Raw genomic sequence first — 14290 nt, forward strand, 5'->3', positions numbered from 1 at the left:
GTTGGAGTAGAGAGTACTAATGATTAGTCAATGTGGTCAGGAGAAGACACAGCTACAGGAGACATGGTGAGAGGTGTGTGTCACGTTGGAGTAGAGACTACTAATCATTAGTCAATGTGGTCAGGAGAAGACACAGCTACAGGAGACATGGTGAGAGGTGTGTGTCACGTTGAAGTAGAGAGTACTCATGATTAGTCAATATGGCCAGGAGCAGGAGAAGACACAGCTGTAGGAGCACATGACGACAGGGGTGTGTCAGGGCTGAATAGAGAGTACTGATGATTAGTCAATGTGGTCAGGAGCAGGAGAAGACACAGCTACAGGAGACACGGTGAGAGGTGTGTGTCACGTTGAAGTAGAGAGTACTAATGATTTGTCAATATGGCCAGGAGCAGGAGAAGACACAGCTGTAGGAGCACATGGCGACAGGGGTGTGTCAGGTTGAAGTAGAGAGTACTAATGATTAGTCAATATGGTCAGAAGCAGGAGCAGTCACAGCTACAGGAGCACGTGGAGAGAGGGGTGTGTCAGGGCTGAAATTACTGAGTACTGATGATTAGTCAATGTGGTCAGCAGCAGAAGAAGACACAGCTGTAGGCACACGTGGCGACAGGGGTGTGTCAGGGCTGAATAGAGTGTACGAATGATTAGTCAGTGTGTCCAGGAACATTACTGACACAGAACGATGACACACAAAGAGATGCTTTCGATCAAGTAGGTTTCCCCTATTTTTGTCATCCTTGAATTAATCATGCAACATTCCAGTGTTGGTTTTACGCCTCAACAAGATGCCTTGTGCCATCAACAGATACACACACACACGATTAAGTCTCCACAGCCTTCAACTCCTGGAATTATTTATTCAAGACAAACTGGCTGAAGCTTCCTGGTTTTCTAAGTCCTTATGGATCGCCACCATCGTCACATCCCCACGTGTGTTCTTCTGATCCCCCATGGTGTCTGCCAGAGGCTGGTCCTTCGTATCCTTCATTACGACAGATAACAATCCACAGACGGCCATTGTCGAACCAACAATGACGAAAGGCTCCACGAGGTTACTATCACCCTGTCAAAATGATATTGAATGTTTTCATCTGCAGTGGTGTCATGTTATGTCAAAATCTAAAATACTCCTCGTTAATGATTTTATTCATAATGTGCCAAAGTACCTGGCAATATTGGTTTATTACATTACATTCATGTCTCAAATCAGTTGTTTTATGTCTGATAGACGGTGAGTGAGCACATATTTGAAAGCGTATTAAATGCTCAAGTGGTATGTATTACAAGTCAATGCCGAATTCTTTGTTTTTCTTTTTGTTGTTACTTGTTTGTCAACACTGCTCTATGTGATTATAACTATATCATATTGCAAAGTTGAATGACAGTCACCTGATTACGGAGCTGAGTATCATTGATATCATTCCAAATTTAAAAAAGCCTGAATACCAATAGTTATTTCAGTATATAGATAGAACAACAAGATCTTACATAAAACAAAATGTCACTTCATAATTAGACTCGGGGGAGTGACTTCTGCTTTCAACAGTATTCCAGTTGTATCACAACGTCAGCTTAATGTGGGAGGAAAGCCCGAGGAGGTGCAGATCTTAGCCGTTTACCACATGTGGACAAACCTAAAAACATAATCAGGGCAAACCGAGATTCAAACCCAGGATCTTAGGTTCCTGGCGTACCCAGGGGACACAACTCTGCACAGCGAATTGCGGCGCCTTAGGGTTATTTACCACCCATGCCGCTTTTGCACGAAGGAAGATATTTCTACACAGTTGAAAAGAATGTCCGACATCTTACAGTCAGCAAATTGCCTCACGGATGTGGTTCAATGGACTTTATTGAACAATGAACATACCCCTGCAAAGACGTATGGAGCGATCATGCCGCCAACTCGTGCTGCTGTATTAGCTGCTCCGTAACCCAAATTTCTGTAGAAAATGTAAACAAAACATTGAAAATACATTACCACAATTTTGGCAAATATTAAGGGCTGTATTATAGCTGAACGTTATTGGTCGTCACGTCAAAGTCCAATTATGAACTTCGTGAATGTCGCTATTTATCAGCCACACAAGATAAAGACGTCATGTTCTGAATTATTACGTGTACTGTACCTTATGACAGTAGGGTACGTCTCGTTTGACCACAACGCGTAGGCAGCCCAAGCTCCACCAACACCGAGTTTGGTCACCAGAGCCAAGACGTTAATGATGACTCCCTGTTCGTCTTTTGAGACTGAAACATACGTATGGTATTGATTAATTTGACAGCATAGCTACATTGAAAATTACCTCATATTCACGGTACTGATTCATGTGATAGCACAGTTATTTCGAGCATCACTTCATATTCACGGTTTTGATTAATTTGAGAGCACAGCTAAATCGAAAATTACCTCATAATCACGGTACTGATAAATATGACAGCACAGCTAAATCGTACATCACTTCAAATTCACAGTATTAATCATGTTGAAAGCACAGCTAAATCAAGCACGACTGTTGATAACAAAGATAAATCGATTACCACTTCTTACTGAATTGTAGAGAAAGTACGTCAATGATGTTACAAATAAGGCGACAGTTAATAGACTTAAGTCAACAATGCACTGATGTGTAGGACTCAAAAGGTGAACTGCAGATCATTTCCTAAAACATATTTCACTGGCACATATCAATTTGTCATGCAGTTCAATTCATGAGAGTAGGACGGACAAATGAACTTTGCCATTACAAATCCACACCTGTTTTCGCAATGATTGCAACACCAAAAGCAGCAGAAGTGGCAACAGCAAAGAAACCAACCGCTGTCCATTTTCTACCAAATCTACGAAACATAAGCAATGAGGTTGATGAGTGAACGAGTTCAAACGTAACGTCTTATCAACAATATTTCAAGCATGAGAAATGGGGTTAACCTAACAAACGGACATGATGTTAGTATTGTACGGGTACATGTATATGAATATATGAGCTGGATTCATTACAAAACATATAAGAATAACCATACTGTCTGGAAGTAATGTGAAGCACAAAACCACCGACAGCACTGTTTACACAACTTTTGTCGTACACAATTTGGAGTAGAAGCTGCTAGAATGGGAGAAGACTGAAAAGAAACCCACATTCTTCTTTGAAATTGTGGTTGTGTAGAGCAGGACATGTTTACCCTTTTCGCGGGACACCTGATGTCATAACTGATTTTCAGTTGTCTATTCCTATAATTTCGCCATTACATTGCCTTTTACTCCCAAAGGTATCTCTTTCGGGGTCTAATCTAGACCAGTTATTCCTTGACGTGCATGTACACTAAGGGACAACTCACTGCTTCAGATAGATGCCGTTGTTGTTTCTTTCTAAACTCGACTTTGAAACCTTCTTTAAATATGATAGATACGGTCATCTTCAGTTATGAAGATGTCAACATCTTGAAGCTTCAGAGGATGATACAGACAGTCGATTGATAACAAAGGTATTTGCACCTGGAGTTGCATTTGTGTAACATGAGAAAACAAAATTGTTATTTTTTACATAATGAATCCAACAGTGTTTTACCAGGGTGTTGTCGATGTTTTTTCAGACATACAAGTAGGACATGAGTAACACATTTTGACCTTCATTACCCTACGTGTTGGCTTAAGAAAATTAACCTGTGATTTAAAGCAGCCTTGTCCTCGAGCTGAATTTAATTCTAATTCCACAACATGTGTCAATGCTATTGTCTTGAGACCAGTCCAACGATTTATAAAAAAAATAAAAAGTACCCGCTGATCTCCTATTCACACAACGTTGGGAGAAACAGTTTTATCTTGTGATGATACCCGTTGGAAGACAGAGTGAGTGAGTGAGTTGGGTTCAACACTTCTTTGAACAGTATTCAAGTTATATCACGGCGTGTCAGCTTGATGTAGATGGAAAGCCTGCAGTGATGCAGGTCTCAGACGTTTATCACTTCGGTGAAACCCAGCAGCACGGAGATGGGGCTGACAAACCCAGAAACATATCCAGGGCGAACCGGGATTCGAACCCACGATCATAGGTTTCTGGCGTGCCCAGGGGACGCAACTCTGCACAGCGATTTGCAGTGCCTTAGAAGACTGGGCAACCCATGGCCTCGAGTCAGCTTTAGAACACATTGCCAACAACTTGTGTTTGTCTGACAAAGCGACTCAGTCTCCTTGACTTGGTTAAGAGGGTGTCTTCGCATCCGACAGTGTGGACCATTGCCCATAATATCGGTCAATGAATCATCTGGGCCAGGATCGATGTGCAGGGCATTGCCTGGAATGATACTGAATATGCCGTTAAATAACATCCAAACTAATACACCTAGAGATGAGATTACTTGTTGTTTGTGAAGAAAGTCAACACAGTAGTTGGCACTTCCACCACTCCCAGAAGAAAGATGTTCAGATACAGGTTGCCTGCGAGTCTCCCTGCACCGAAGGATATCCCATAGTACACCAGCGACAGACACGCCCTGAAAAACATTATTTTTTCATATCGCTGAAGTTTAATAAATATTGTTTCGTTAATCAAGACGACCAAAATATGCTTTTTATATGGTAGGAGAACTGTAATTCCTTTGTTGAGAAATACCAAACAACAAATCGAATGCTTCTCGCTCCATCTAAAGAACAATCATAGCCCTAAAATTGACGTGAAGTTATAAGGAAATCGTAGGCTATCGTAAAATATTTTCGAAACTATCGTAGCCCAAAGATGTCTTAAGTTTGTCGTAAATCTAAGATAGCCCTGTTCCTGTCGTTGGCTTTTTCTACCTTCATTCAAGATGGCGGCATACTTTGCCTAAGATATTTTTCAAACAAATAATCTGCTTTCCGTTCAAACCTTGACATTTCATTTTGTGAAAACTGTGTGATTCAAATTGACACTTAGAAAAAACGAAGAACGCATCAAAGATTTCAGAAATGTTGTTGATCGTCACAGCAATCCACGTAACTATGGAGTCGATAGCTTACAATATATTTCTATCCGAGTCCATGCTGTAGAAGTGTGAAACAACATACCTTTTCGATAATTTGGGAAGGATAAAAATGGAAGGTGTCGGCAGGTTATAGTAATGACCGTGACCTTATTGATAATCTAGGGGCAGCTAATCGATGTCCAACGGGTGCTCAACCCGTGTGCAACCCGTTGAGCACCCGTGTCACATGCGTGTTACACGCATTCTCAACGCGTGTTAGGGGAATGAACTTCTAGGCAGTAGTGTAGGTTATCTATATTATTGAAAGAAAAATATTTGATAAAAAGTGATTAAATATCGTTTATTGCACAATTGCTTTCCTTAAAAACAGGTGATTAACAACAAAGATGTATTCCATTAAATATAGCATTTTATTGGTATTTTGACAGTAGAAGTTACGTACATATGTTTGTATCTTATTTTCTAGAATTGCGATTTGAAAAATCAAAAATGTGTTCCCATGCTGTTGTCAAAGTCAAAATGTAACATTTGACCATTGTCCAAAATTCAATTTCCAATATATTTTCGCAGAAAATGTTTATTGAATGAAATGTACTGATCAATATATAATATACATTTTCAACACAATAATCTCTGAATTCAATGGACCGATTTTAAAATAATATTTGATGCTGGTCAATTTTAAGTTTATATGTACATTTACCCGTTTTACCTTTCCAAAAATATAAAAACTTGAGACCTTTCAGAAAAAAAATCATCTTGAAGGATAGGGTCACCGGACAAATACTATTAAATGACCCCCAGGAATGCTGTCAAACAAGCCAAACGTCATCGAACTTTCGCTCCTCAGTTAGATTTAAATGAAATCAGACAAATCATTTTATTAACTCTGCTTAATTTAAAAGGATAGAAAAGGACTACATTATATGTATGTTCATGATAATTGGTAGCGTGTTCAATAAGACAACATAATTTTTGACCATTCCTAAATGATCTCCTTTTGTGAACGAGAATTTGTGTCACTTTCATATTTGAAAAAAGAATTATGGATCCAGATAGATAAAAAATTGTACATCATCTAAATACAAATAGTTTGATATCGTATTTGAGACCTTGGTTTATTCTTGAAATATATTGGTAACATAAATAACAAACAAACTAAGTTTTCATAGTCATTATAGCGCGCTCGTGGTTGCGCTGCTTCCTGAACAGTTTTGAGTGTTTACAGGTATAATGTTGGTGTTTTCTCTATAAATTTGACTTTTGACATAAACACACAAAAACAAGCAGTATTGTCCAACTGATCCAGTATACATCACGTATCGTCAGCCTTGAACACGCATGTTAAATGCTGAACGCCTGCTGTTCGATCAAAGGTCTCGTCATTGTCATTTAGAATAACGTCCCTTACTTTCGTCCATGACTTGACGCGATGTGTTTATATTAAGTTCTGCGCGCTCACGAGAGGACAATTGGAGTGAGTGAGTAAGGTTTTACGCCGCTTCTAGCAATATTCAAGCAATATCACGACGGGGGACACCAGAAATGAGCTTCACACATTGTACCCAGGTCGGGAATCGAACCCGGGTCTTCGGCGTGACGAGCTAACGCTTTAACCACTGGGCTACCCCACCGCCCCAGGACCATTGGAAGAGAAAATGGTGAAGTATCTTTTGGCACATTATTTCAATTCTAATAGCGATTAACTTCTTTTAGAGGCATTTGTAGTAACACAATACTTATTGATTATAACATTTATTGGGCTTGAAAATTGTCTTTGCATTGAACACGAAAGCTATTTATGTTCGGGTGGTCATGGCATCTTCATAAGAACAAAACGTCTACCTGTAAGACATAGTTAGGATTGTACGGAATGTCACGGAAACAGTTGCGTGTTAAACTGTGTGACCTAACAATGTCATCATGAATTCCGTCTCACTTCTCCATGTTGTTATTGCTAGCGGCTTGGAAATCCCCTAGACGTCATTTGGAAACACCCCACTTTTTCAATCTCTAACACAAAACAGTTCTCTGTCAAAGTAACGATAGGTATCGCAGCTCTAAACGATCTTCGACAGATTTACGATAGTTTTCAAACACTATCGTATCTTAAACTTAAGATATCTAATCTTTGAACGTAAGTTGTTAAGATTTATTTCAGCTAAGATCGTTTAAAAAATCTAGGCCCTGAAGTCTGAGTTGTCCCAATTCTCTGTGTAATGTACCTTGTTGTGACAGGATCCGTTGATCAGAGCTTCGAATCCCAGATTAACTCTTTTTAAAACCCACTCACTATACTTACCATACGAACTGTATGATGAGAGATTTCCAGCATATGCTCCAGCCCCGGTAGATGTCCAGGTAGGTATACTTGCTGCCAGACGATCTCAGACTCTTCTCTTCTTCTGCCACTTGTTTCAGCAGCTGCAGTGTGTTTGGGGGCTTCTCTCTTTTGTTGTATCGACTCATCTGATCCACGACTTTCTCAGCCTCATCCGTCCGCCCTTTTACAGCCAACCAGCGCAGACTCTCTGGGACAAAGCTGGCAGTGTCGATGGAATTAAATCAGTAAAACCAAAAATGGTTGCATTTGGTTAAACCTTGTAGCTCTATTTTCAAGATCTTTATTTTGAACGCATGTGGATGAAAATTGCAGAGCGAAAACCTTCCTTTTCGAAAACAAAAAATTAAAATAGCCAACCCTTAAGTTGTCTTACACCAAATGATGATGAACACGTTTGACATTAATAATGGAAACAATATATAAAGAAGGATAAATTATATCCAAAAAAGCTCAACACTGATCAAAATTATCACTACTTGTCTTGCGTTCATTGTTACAATGAGTTCACACCTGAACACAACAAATACTCATTTTGTGCACGTTACACGCGAGATATGGGCACATATTCCAAACTTAATTAGCAGTAGCAGATGACTATAGAAACCAAGCCTTAAAAATCGTGCTAGAAACATTGGGATGCTCAAGGGTGATATTCAGAGCAGGTGCTAACACGTGCTGACGTCACTGAGATTAGGATTGGGTAACCAAACCCGTGGTACTGTTGCGTATGTTGATAATCCTAGGGTTACAACCAAGAGCAGGCTAGTACATTGTTGACCTTGACATGCGTAACAGGTTTCTTAAGTTCTGTCAGTATTGCCGGCAGCTATATTTCTACATTTATCCACGTCAAGGCTGCTTCTCCACTGTTTAAATATAAGTAGTTGGGCGTGCTACCCTTACTTGTATTAAAGCCAATTCACCGACTTCTACCTGTGACGTCATGACAATTTGAATGTACATTCCATTGTCATCTATCAGCCTGGAACGATGACCTGTTTATGCCTGTTAACTGGCGGTGTCATTATCGTTTTTCAGGTGATGCGGGAGTGCAGTTTTGTGGCGGTGCGGTTACATGCAATCTTGGGATGAAGTAAATCACAATATCTTTTCTGTGAAATCTTGGAATATTCTCAACTTTCAAGACTGTACAAGCAGGCGCGAGTTGGAAGGAGAAATAGAGGTTATCACGCGAGTGTGTTTGGGGATGGTAAATATCCTGCATTAGGAATAAACATTGTATTATTGTATGTAAATACATAGTGTTTATTCCTAATACAGGATATTTACCATCCCTAAACACACAAGCGTGATAACCTCTTTATCATATAATGTCATTCTTCAATTCTGTGCTTGAAAATCGCTTCCCCTCACTCACAAACATTACCTAAACATTGCGAGTTTTCCTGGAATGCGCGCATTAATATTTATTACGTCACAGGGTAGGTGATGAGTCAGTCGGACAGTGACAGTTGCCAATATAGTTCAAACTGAAATCTGTTTCTTATACAGTGGCGAAGCAACATATACGCAAAACAACAATTGTTGTTTACTTGCCTTTCGCGACAATCCATCGGTCTGTCCGCTAGAGTAACTGCCCTTTGTCAAAGGGAAGCTACTCTAACCCTAGTCTATGAGACATCACGGCCAGTGATTGTTCACAGTCGGCCTGTTCTGTCATAACGTTAAGAAGTGTAGTCAGATGTACACACAGCGCCAAAACGAAACAAGGTAACAATTCATACATATTTCGCCTAAACCCAACTATTTTTATTTGTGGAAAAGGTTTCAAGCCGCAGAGGTCTATAAGCACAGATATGGCTCCTGATCCCGCTTGGCTAGGCCTAGTGCACTCGCAAAATTGTTTCGAAATTTATATCTCCAAAGTTGCCAAAACTTATAAAATGCCTTAGTTACGTCGCAGTTCGACACTGACTTTCAGTATATAAGACTGTTTTTTTAAACAATTGAATCGATTATCCCTGTAGTTTATCCAGATTCACGATGGTTAATTCTGACTCGATCGCCGAATGACAAGTGCGACGCCATGTTTGTTTATAAACACTGAAAGTAGTCCCTACTTGACCTTTGATATTTGCATCTCTATCTCTATATGACCCTAACGGATATCGTTTTTATCCGTTGGCTTTATCCTGCCGAGAAATCTACCCATTATATGATAAAGAAGTGTATGTGTGAGCTCTGAACATAGATATTCTATATCGTCTACATTAAGACAACTACTTCTTTAAAGTTGATATAGAGAAATGGAGAAGATGGCGCAGATTCTTCACCTGCAACATGACATACTTCAAACTGAGAACAAACAGCTAAAATTCACACTGACGAATATGGAAAATAAACATGAAGATCTGGAGTGTCCTAACCGAAGGAACCATTTAGTAGTCCATGGGTTAAGTAATAATAACGGCGAATCATGAGCGCGATGCGTGTCTGATTAACTCTGCTACTGTTTTCCTGGTGACCATGTACTTGCCGTCCTTCTTCGTCACTTTGTCAACTCCATCCATGGACACAAGGGAACTTGGGCATTGATTGTCCAGTCTTTCCTCACTTGAGGTCGTCAATAACTTTCTGTTTATATTCAGAGGACCACAAGGCAGAACAATCCTATACAATCCTATAAAACTATTTGTGCCGCAATTGCATTAGTTTAACCTTTTGAAAAAATATACCATCAGAATAAGAGAAAACATAACTAGTTGTCACAAAGCCTTTTTTTAATGCTGCGGTGATGATCAAAGGGAAACAGTGCATTCAGATGAAAGGTGGACTTGTTTACGTTATCAAAACATCTCTCAAAGATTGAGAAACTATTTATAACTAAATGTAATACAATGAACACCTTTTAAAAGGATAAGTTGTTTCTTTTATTTAGGTAAATTGATATCAAAAGAATATGCTGGAAAGCAAAAAATACAATCTGGTGAGTAGATATAGTTCAGCAAAGATTATGGTTCATTAATTAGAGTAATAGTTTATTTGGTGCGCATTTAAGTCTAATATTTTGATCGAGGCGTGTTTTATTTGTGTTTTACATAAGTTAAGAATCCAAATAAATTATAATTTATGATTTTCAATGAACAGATCTTTGTATAATAACTCGGTGAATAGATCCTTAGAAAGTAACTTTGTCCTTTTGACTTCTGTGAATAAGATTTTAAATACACGTCACTGTCCATTACATGCAGTGGGCAAGTTGTACTATAACAATGAGAAATGTAACTTCTACATGTCTGTATCTTGGTTCATTGACTGCTCTACTAAATAAATTGTCTCGTCTTCTCTTGACAAACACTCTTTCCATTTTGTCTCGGTTCTATGAGTGTGGCATCATCGACTTGGTGGTGAGTCCGTTATATGCAATTTTGGACAAATCGTGGAGTAGTCGCATATTTACCCTCGGCTCTAAATGTATCAATTTGCCGACTGTGCTGAGAGCAAGCCTGTGATTGGTCAGTCGGATACAGATTTCTGCATTTCTGAGCTAGGCTATAATGCTAACCGACGGTGACTATCAGTCTTGAAGGCCAGGGTAAAGCTTTCAAGGGGTTTTGTGGTGGGCAATTGGAGGACTTTCCAAATTTGAGCATGAGTGTCGAAAAGGATGTTCGATGCAATTCCCCATTTTGATTTGTATCTCGTGTTTTACCCCGTGTTGACTTCACTGATGTGTGTTTGTGATGGGTGCCACCAGTCTGACAGGATGTGCTCACCTTTTAGCGAACACCTGGTGTCAATATTTTGGGAGAGGAATTCATAAACGCATGGTCATGTTGATTCAGAGTCGTGGAATATAGGAGCAGATATATCCCTTTTATTTGCACAAGGAACCGAATCTCCATTGGTAACCGTTAGTAACCTTGAACATATTATGAATGATGCGGAACCTAAATGAGACTTTTTGAGTATATCACCAATCGTTATTTGACTTTCTCAGGCTAAATTTGGGCATACTTACAACCATCCGGCGAAGAAGGGTAGATGAAGGGCAGCCAATATGATGTGTTGATGAGACCAGTCAGGCCTCAACCAACTGGACAGTGCAAATGCACATACACCCGTTACCCAAACAGGCAATGCTGAGGCAATTGGTCGCCATTTCCTTCCAACGAACTCCATGAAATACGGATAGCTTACGACCAGAAGAGAGCCAATCATCATCCCGATGAGAAAACGCAACGCTGTAAACATCTGCCAGTTGACGGAGAATGCTGCCACCAGGTTGAACCCACCTTGAAGGACCAGGCTGATGAAGTAAGTCCACTTCCGACCGAGGACGTCGGCAGACTGTCCGCCAATCAGTGCCCCAAAGAACACTCCGGCCATTTGAACTGATGTGATAATGTTCTTGAGAATATTCTGGTCACATATGAGATCCCACTAAAAGAAGTATAAGACATTTGATTTGTTGTCATGGTGATCAGATAAGATGAGATTAGATGGCATATATGAGTTGTTCAACTGAAACAAGGTAATGTGTGGCTTTGTAGTATACATTTACATAAACAGATGGTGTAAAGTTCATTTAATTTTGTAGTCAGGCTTCAATAACAATCAAATACTAGTAGCCAATTCCCTTCCACTGATTTACCCGTCTGAATTAGAAATAAAGGTGATCAGTGAGACCGCCTCATGTGTATCATATTTAGATCTATGCATAAAGAGTGACACAATACTCTCCACAAGACTGTATGACAAGAGGGATGACTTCCACTTTCCAATAATCAACTCTCCCTTCATGTTGAGCAATATTCCAGCAGCTCAAACCTTTGGTGTACACATTTCGCGCTTTTTGAGATACAACCGAGCATGCTTTTTCGACCAAGATTTCAAAGAGCGTCATACGACTCTTGCTCAGAAGTTCTTTGATCATGGTTATAACATTCAAGTAAAGCCTTCATAAAGCTTTATGGTTGAAATGTGGAGGACTTTTCCGAATTTGACGCATCAGTGACAAAAATGATGTCCGATGCAAATCCTTATTTGACTCGTACCATATTTTCCCATGTTTTTTTTAGGTGAACAATTGGCTTGCCTTTGCATGTGTTTGTCACAGATGCCACCGATGGCGTAGGATACCCTCACCTTTTTGCGAACACCTATTATCATTACTATTTGATAGTGATTCATAAACACACGCTCACGCTCGGAATTGAAAATCACTCTGCTTTATCTAGATATATCTATTGCATATTGAAAGGGGTTTGTCCCTTTATTAGTATAGGTGGCTGTACGCTTTGAACTGATTTGACGGCATGGTGATGAGATAAGCTCAAAAAGCGAGAGTTATATCAGACAAAAAGGTATTATTTTTGGTATGATAATCAATGGCACGAAAATTATAGCTATGCAAATATCATGTCCCTAGTATGGTGGCCTAACTTTGGTTGCTGGTGATCTATAGATCGTTTTCATAATGTATTGGTGAATCATAGGTTATTCTTTTAATTGTTCAAGCAACTAGTTTTACTTATAAACTGTGATTGTCTTGTTATTATACTGTCCATCGATGACAGGTTTTTATAGAAGAATTATAAATGTTCTCATCACGATATGGCTGAAATACTGCCGATGTGACGTAAAATTTTAACTCACTCATTCACTCATTGATGACGTCAGGGCGAACAATTGACCATTTGGTTACACTTGTCGTGTATATCCTTCAAGTGCCTGGGATGCAAACACTGTATGTTGTGATCGAAGTCGAAAACGTCGATCTAGATCATCTACAAATATTTCAATGGGTAACACGATGAGCTCTATATGATATGTGATGTGTGGGTTCAGAAATTATCACGCTGGAATAGGGTACCCTGTATCTGTTGCTGTGTGATAAACAAGAAGTAAATACTAAGTACCTAATCTTTGCATTCGAGACTATTGGTAACAGTTTGTCGTTTAACCTGATGACCCAACGCATACTTCGATGGTGATGTCAGGAAGTGAATATGAATATGCAGTGTTCACAGGTTTCCGCCTCGCTCGCTACTAGAGTGTGGACTGCGCCCATGCCTATCATTATATGGCTCACTTAACGAGTGTGGGCTGCATCCTTATCATACTGTTGCTCCCTACATGAGTGATGGTTGCATCCATATCATACTTTGGCTGGCTACATAAGTGTGTGTTGCTCCAATCCCTGTCATACTGTGGCTCACAATATTAGTACGGGTTCTATCCATATCATACCATGGCTCGCTCCACGAGTGTAGGTTGTATCCTTATCATATTATGTGGCTCGCTACACGAGTGTGGGTTGTACCCATCCTTATCATACAGTAGCTCGCTATGAAAAGTCTGGGTTTCATCCATAATCATATTGTGGCTCCCTACGTGAGTGTGGATTGTATCAATATCATACTGTGGCTCGCTACATAATTGTGGGTTGAATCTATATCATACTATGGATCGCTACACGAGTGTGAGTTGGATCCTTATGATAATATTGCTCGCTAGACGAATGTAGGCTGCTACCACACCTTACACGGTTGCAGTTGGGCTGAATTAAGGTTACCCACCTCGCTGACGACAGTGTTTTTATCCTGGCTGTACACAACCTGACAGGTGATGTTGTCCGAGGTGGGACACAATTTCTGTGTGACGTTGTTCATGTAGTAGGTCTCATCAACAGAGGGCGCTGTTGCCGGGACACACCACCAATCTGGAGTAGTCCCCGCAAACGACATCATCAACATCCCCCACGCCATCAGTATCTTTGGACCGAATATGAAGACAATTGTGAGGATCTGGAAGCGGGACATGCCCCCGACGGCCTCGATGATGTCGTCCGTGTGCATCCTTGTTATCGTAGCGTCTTCACTGTGTGTAAAGGAACAACGGGGTAGTATTGTATTCATTAAAAAAGGTACATCACGGGGTTAAAAGTGTTGTCAAACGTTACTGTGATCTTAAGGATCTATTTATAACCGAACCTGCGTGACGTTTTGGTGACATAAA

General features: G+C 40.0%; 1 protein-coding gene across 1 annotated transcript; it reads right to left on the reverse strand.

Moving 5' to 3' along the window:
* Positions 1–836: 836 nt before the first annotated feature.
* LOC139448168 (organic cation transporter protein-like) lies at positions 837–14130 on the reverse strand. The gene is made up of 8 exons (XM_071229687.1): positions 13852–14130; positions 11292–11713; positions 7268–7507; positions 4363–4497; positions 2762–2844; positions 2133–2253; positions 1874–1946; positions 837–1066 (listed from the first exon to the last, which is right to left on the reverse strand). The coding sequence occupies exons 1-8, from the start codon at positions 14128–14130 to the stop codon at positions 863–865; spliced, it is 1557 nt and encodes a 518-aa protein (XP_071085788.1). The 3' UTR covers positions 837–862.
* Positions 14131–14290: the final 160 nt, after the last annotated feature.

Source organism: Haliotis cracherodii, unplaced genomic scaffold (assembly GCF_022045235.1).
Source record: "Haliotis cracherodii isolate W230 unplaced genomic scaffold, xgHalCrac1.p SCAF_7, whole genome shotgun sequence".
NCBI lineage: Eukaryota > Metazoa > Mollusca > Gastropoda > Lepetellida > Haliotidae > Haliotis > Haliotis cracherodii.

What these genes read in the sequence shown, in the direction of transcription:
- LOC139448168 (XM_071229687.1), bottom strand. Translation starts at nt 14,130, where the DNA reads ATGCACACGGACGACATCATCGAGGCCGTCGGGGGCATGTCCCGCTTC. An exon ending in CCCTTCTTCGCCGGATGGTT is followed by an intron (nt 7,508 to 11,291) that starts GTAAGTATGCCC and finishes CGACACTGCCAG; the next exon opens with CTTTGTCCCAGAGAGTCTGC. An exon ending in CTCATCATACAGTTCGTATG is followed by an intron (nt 4,498 to 7,267) that starts GTAAGTATAGTG and finishes AATGTTTTTCAG; the next exon opens with GGCGTGTCTGTCGCTGGTGT.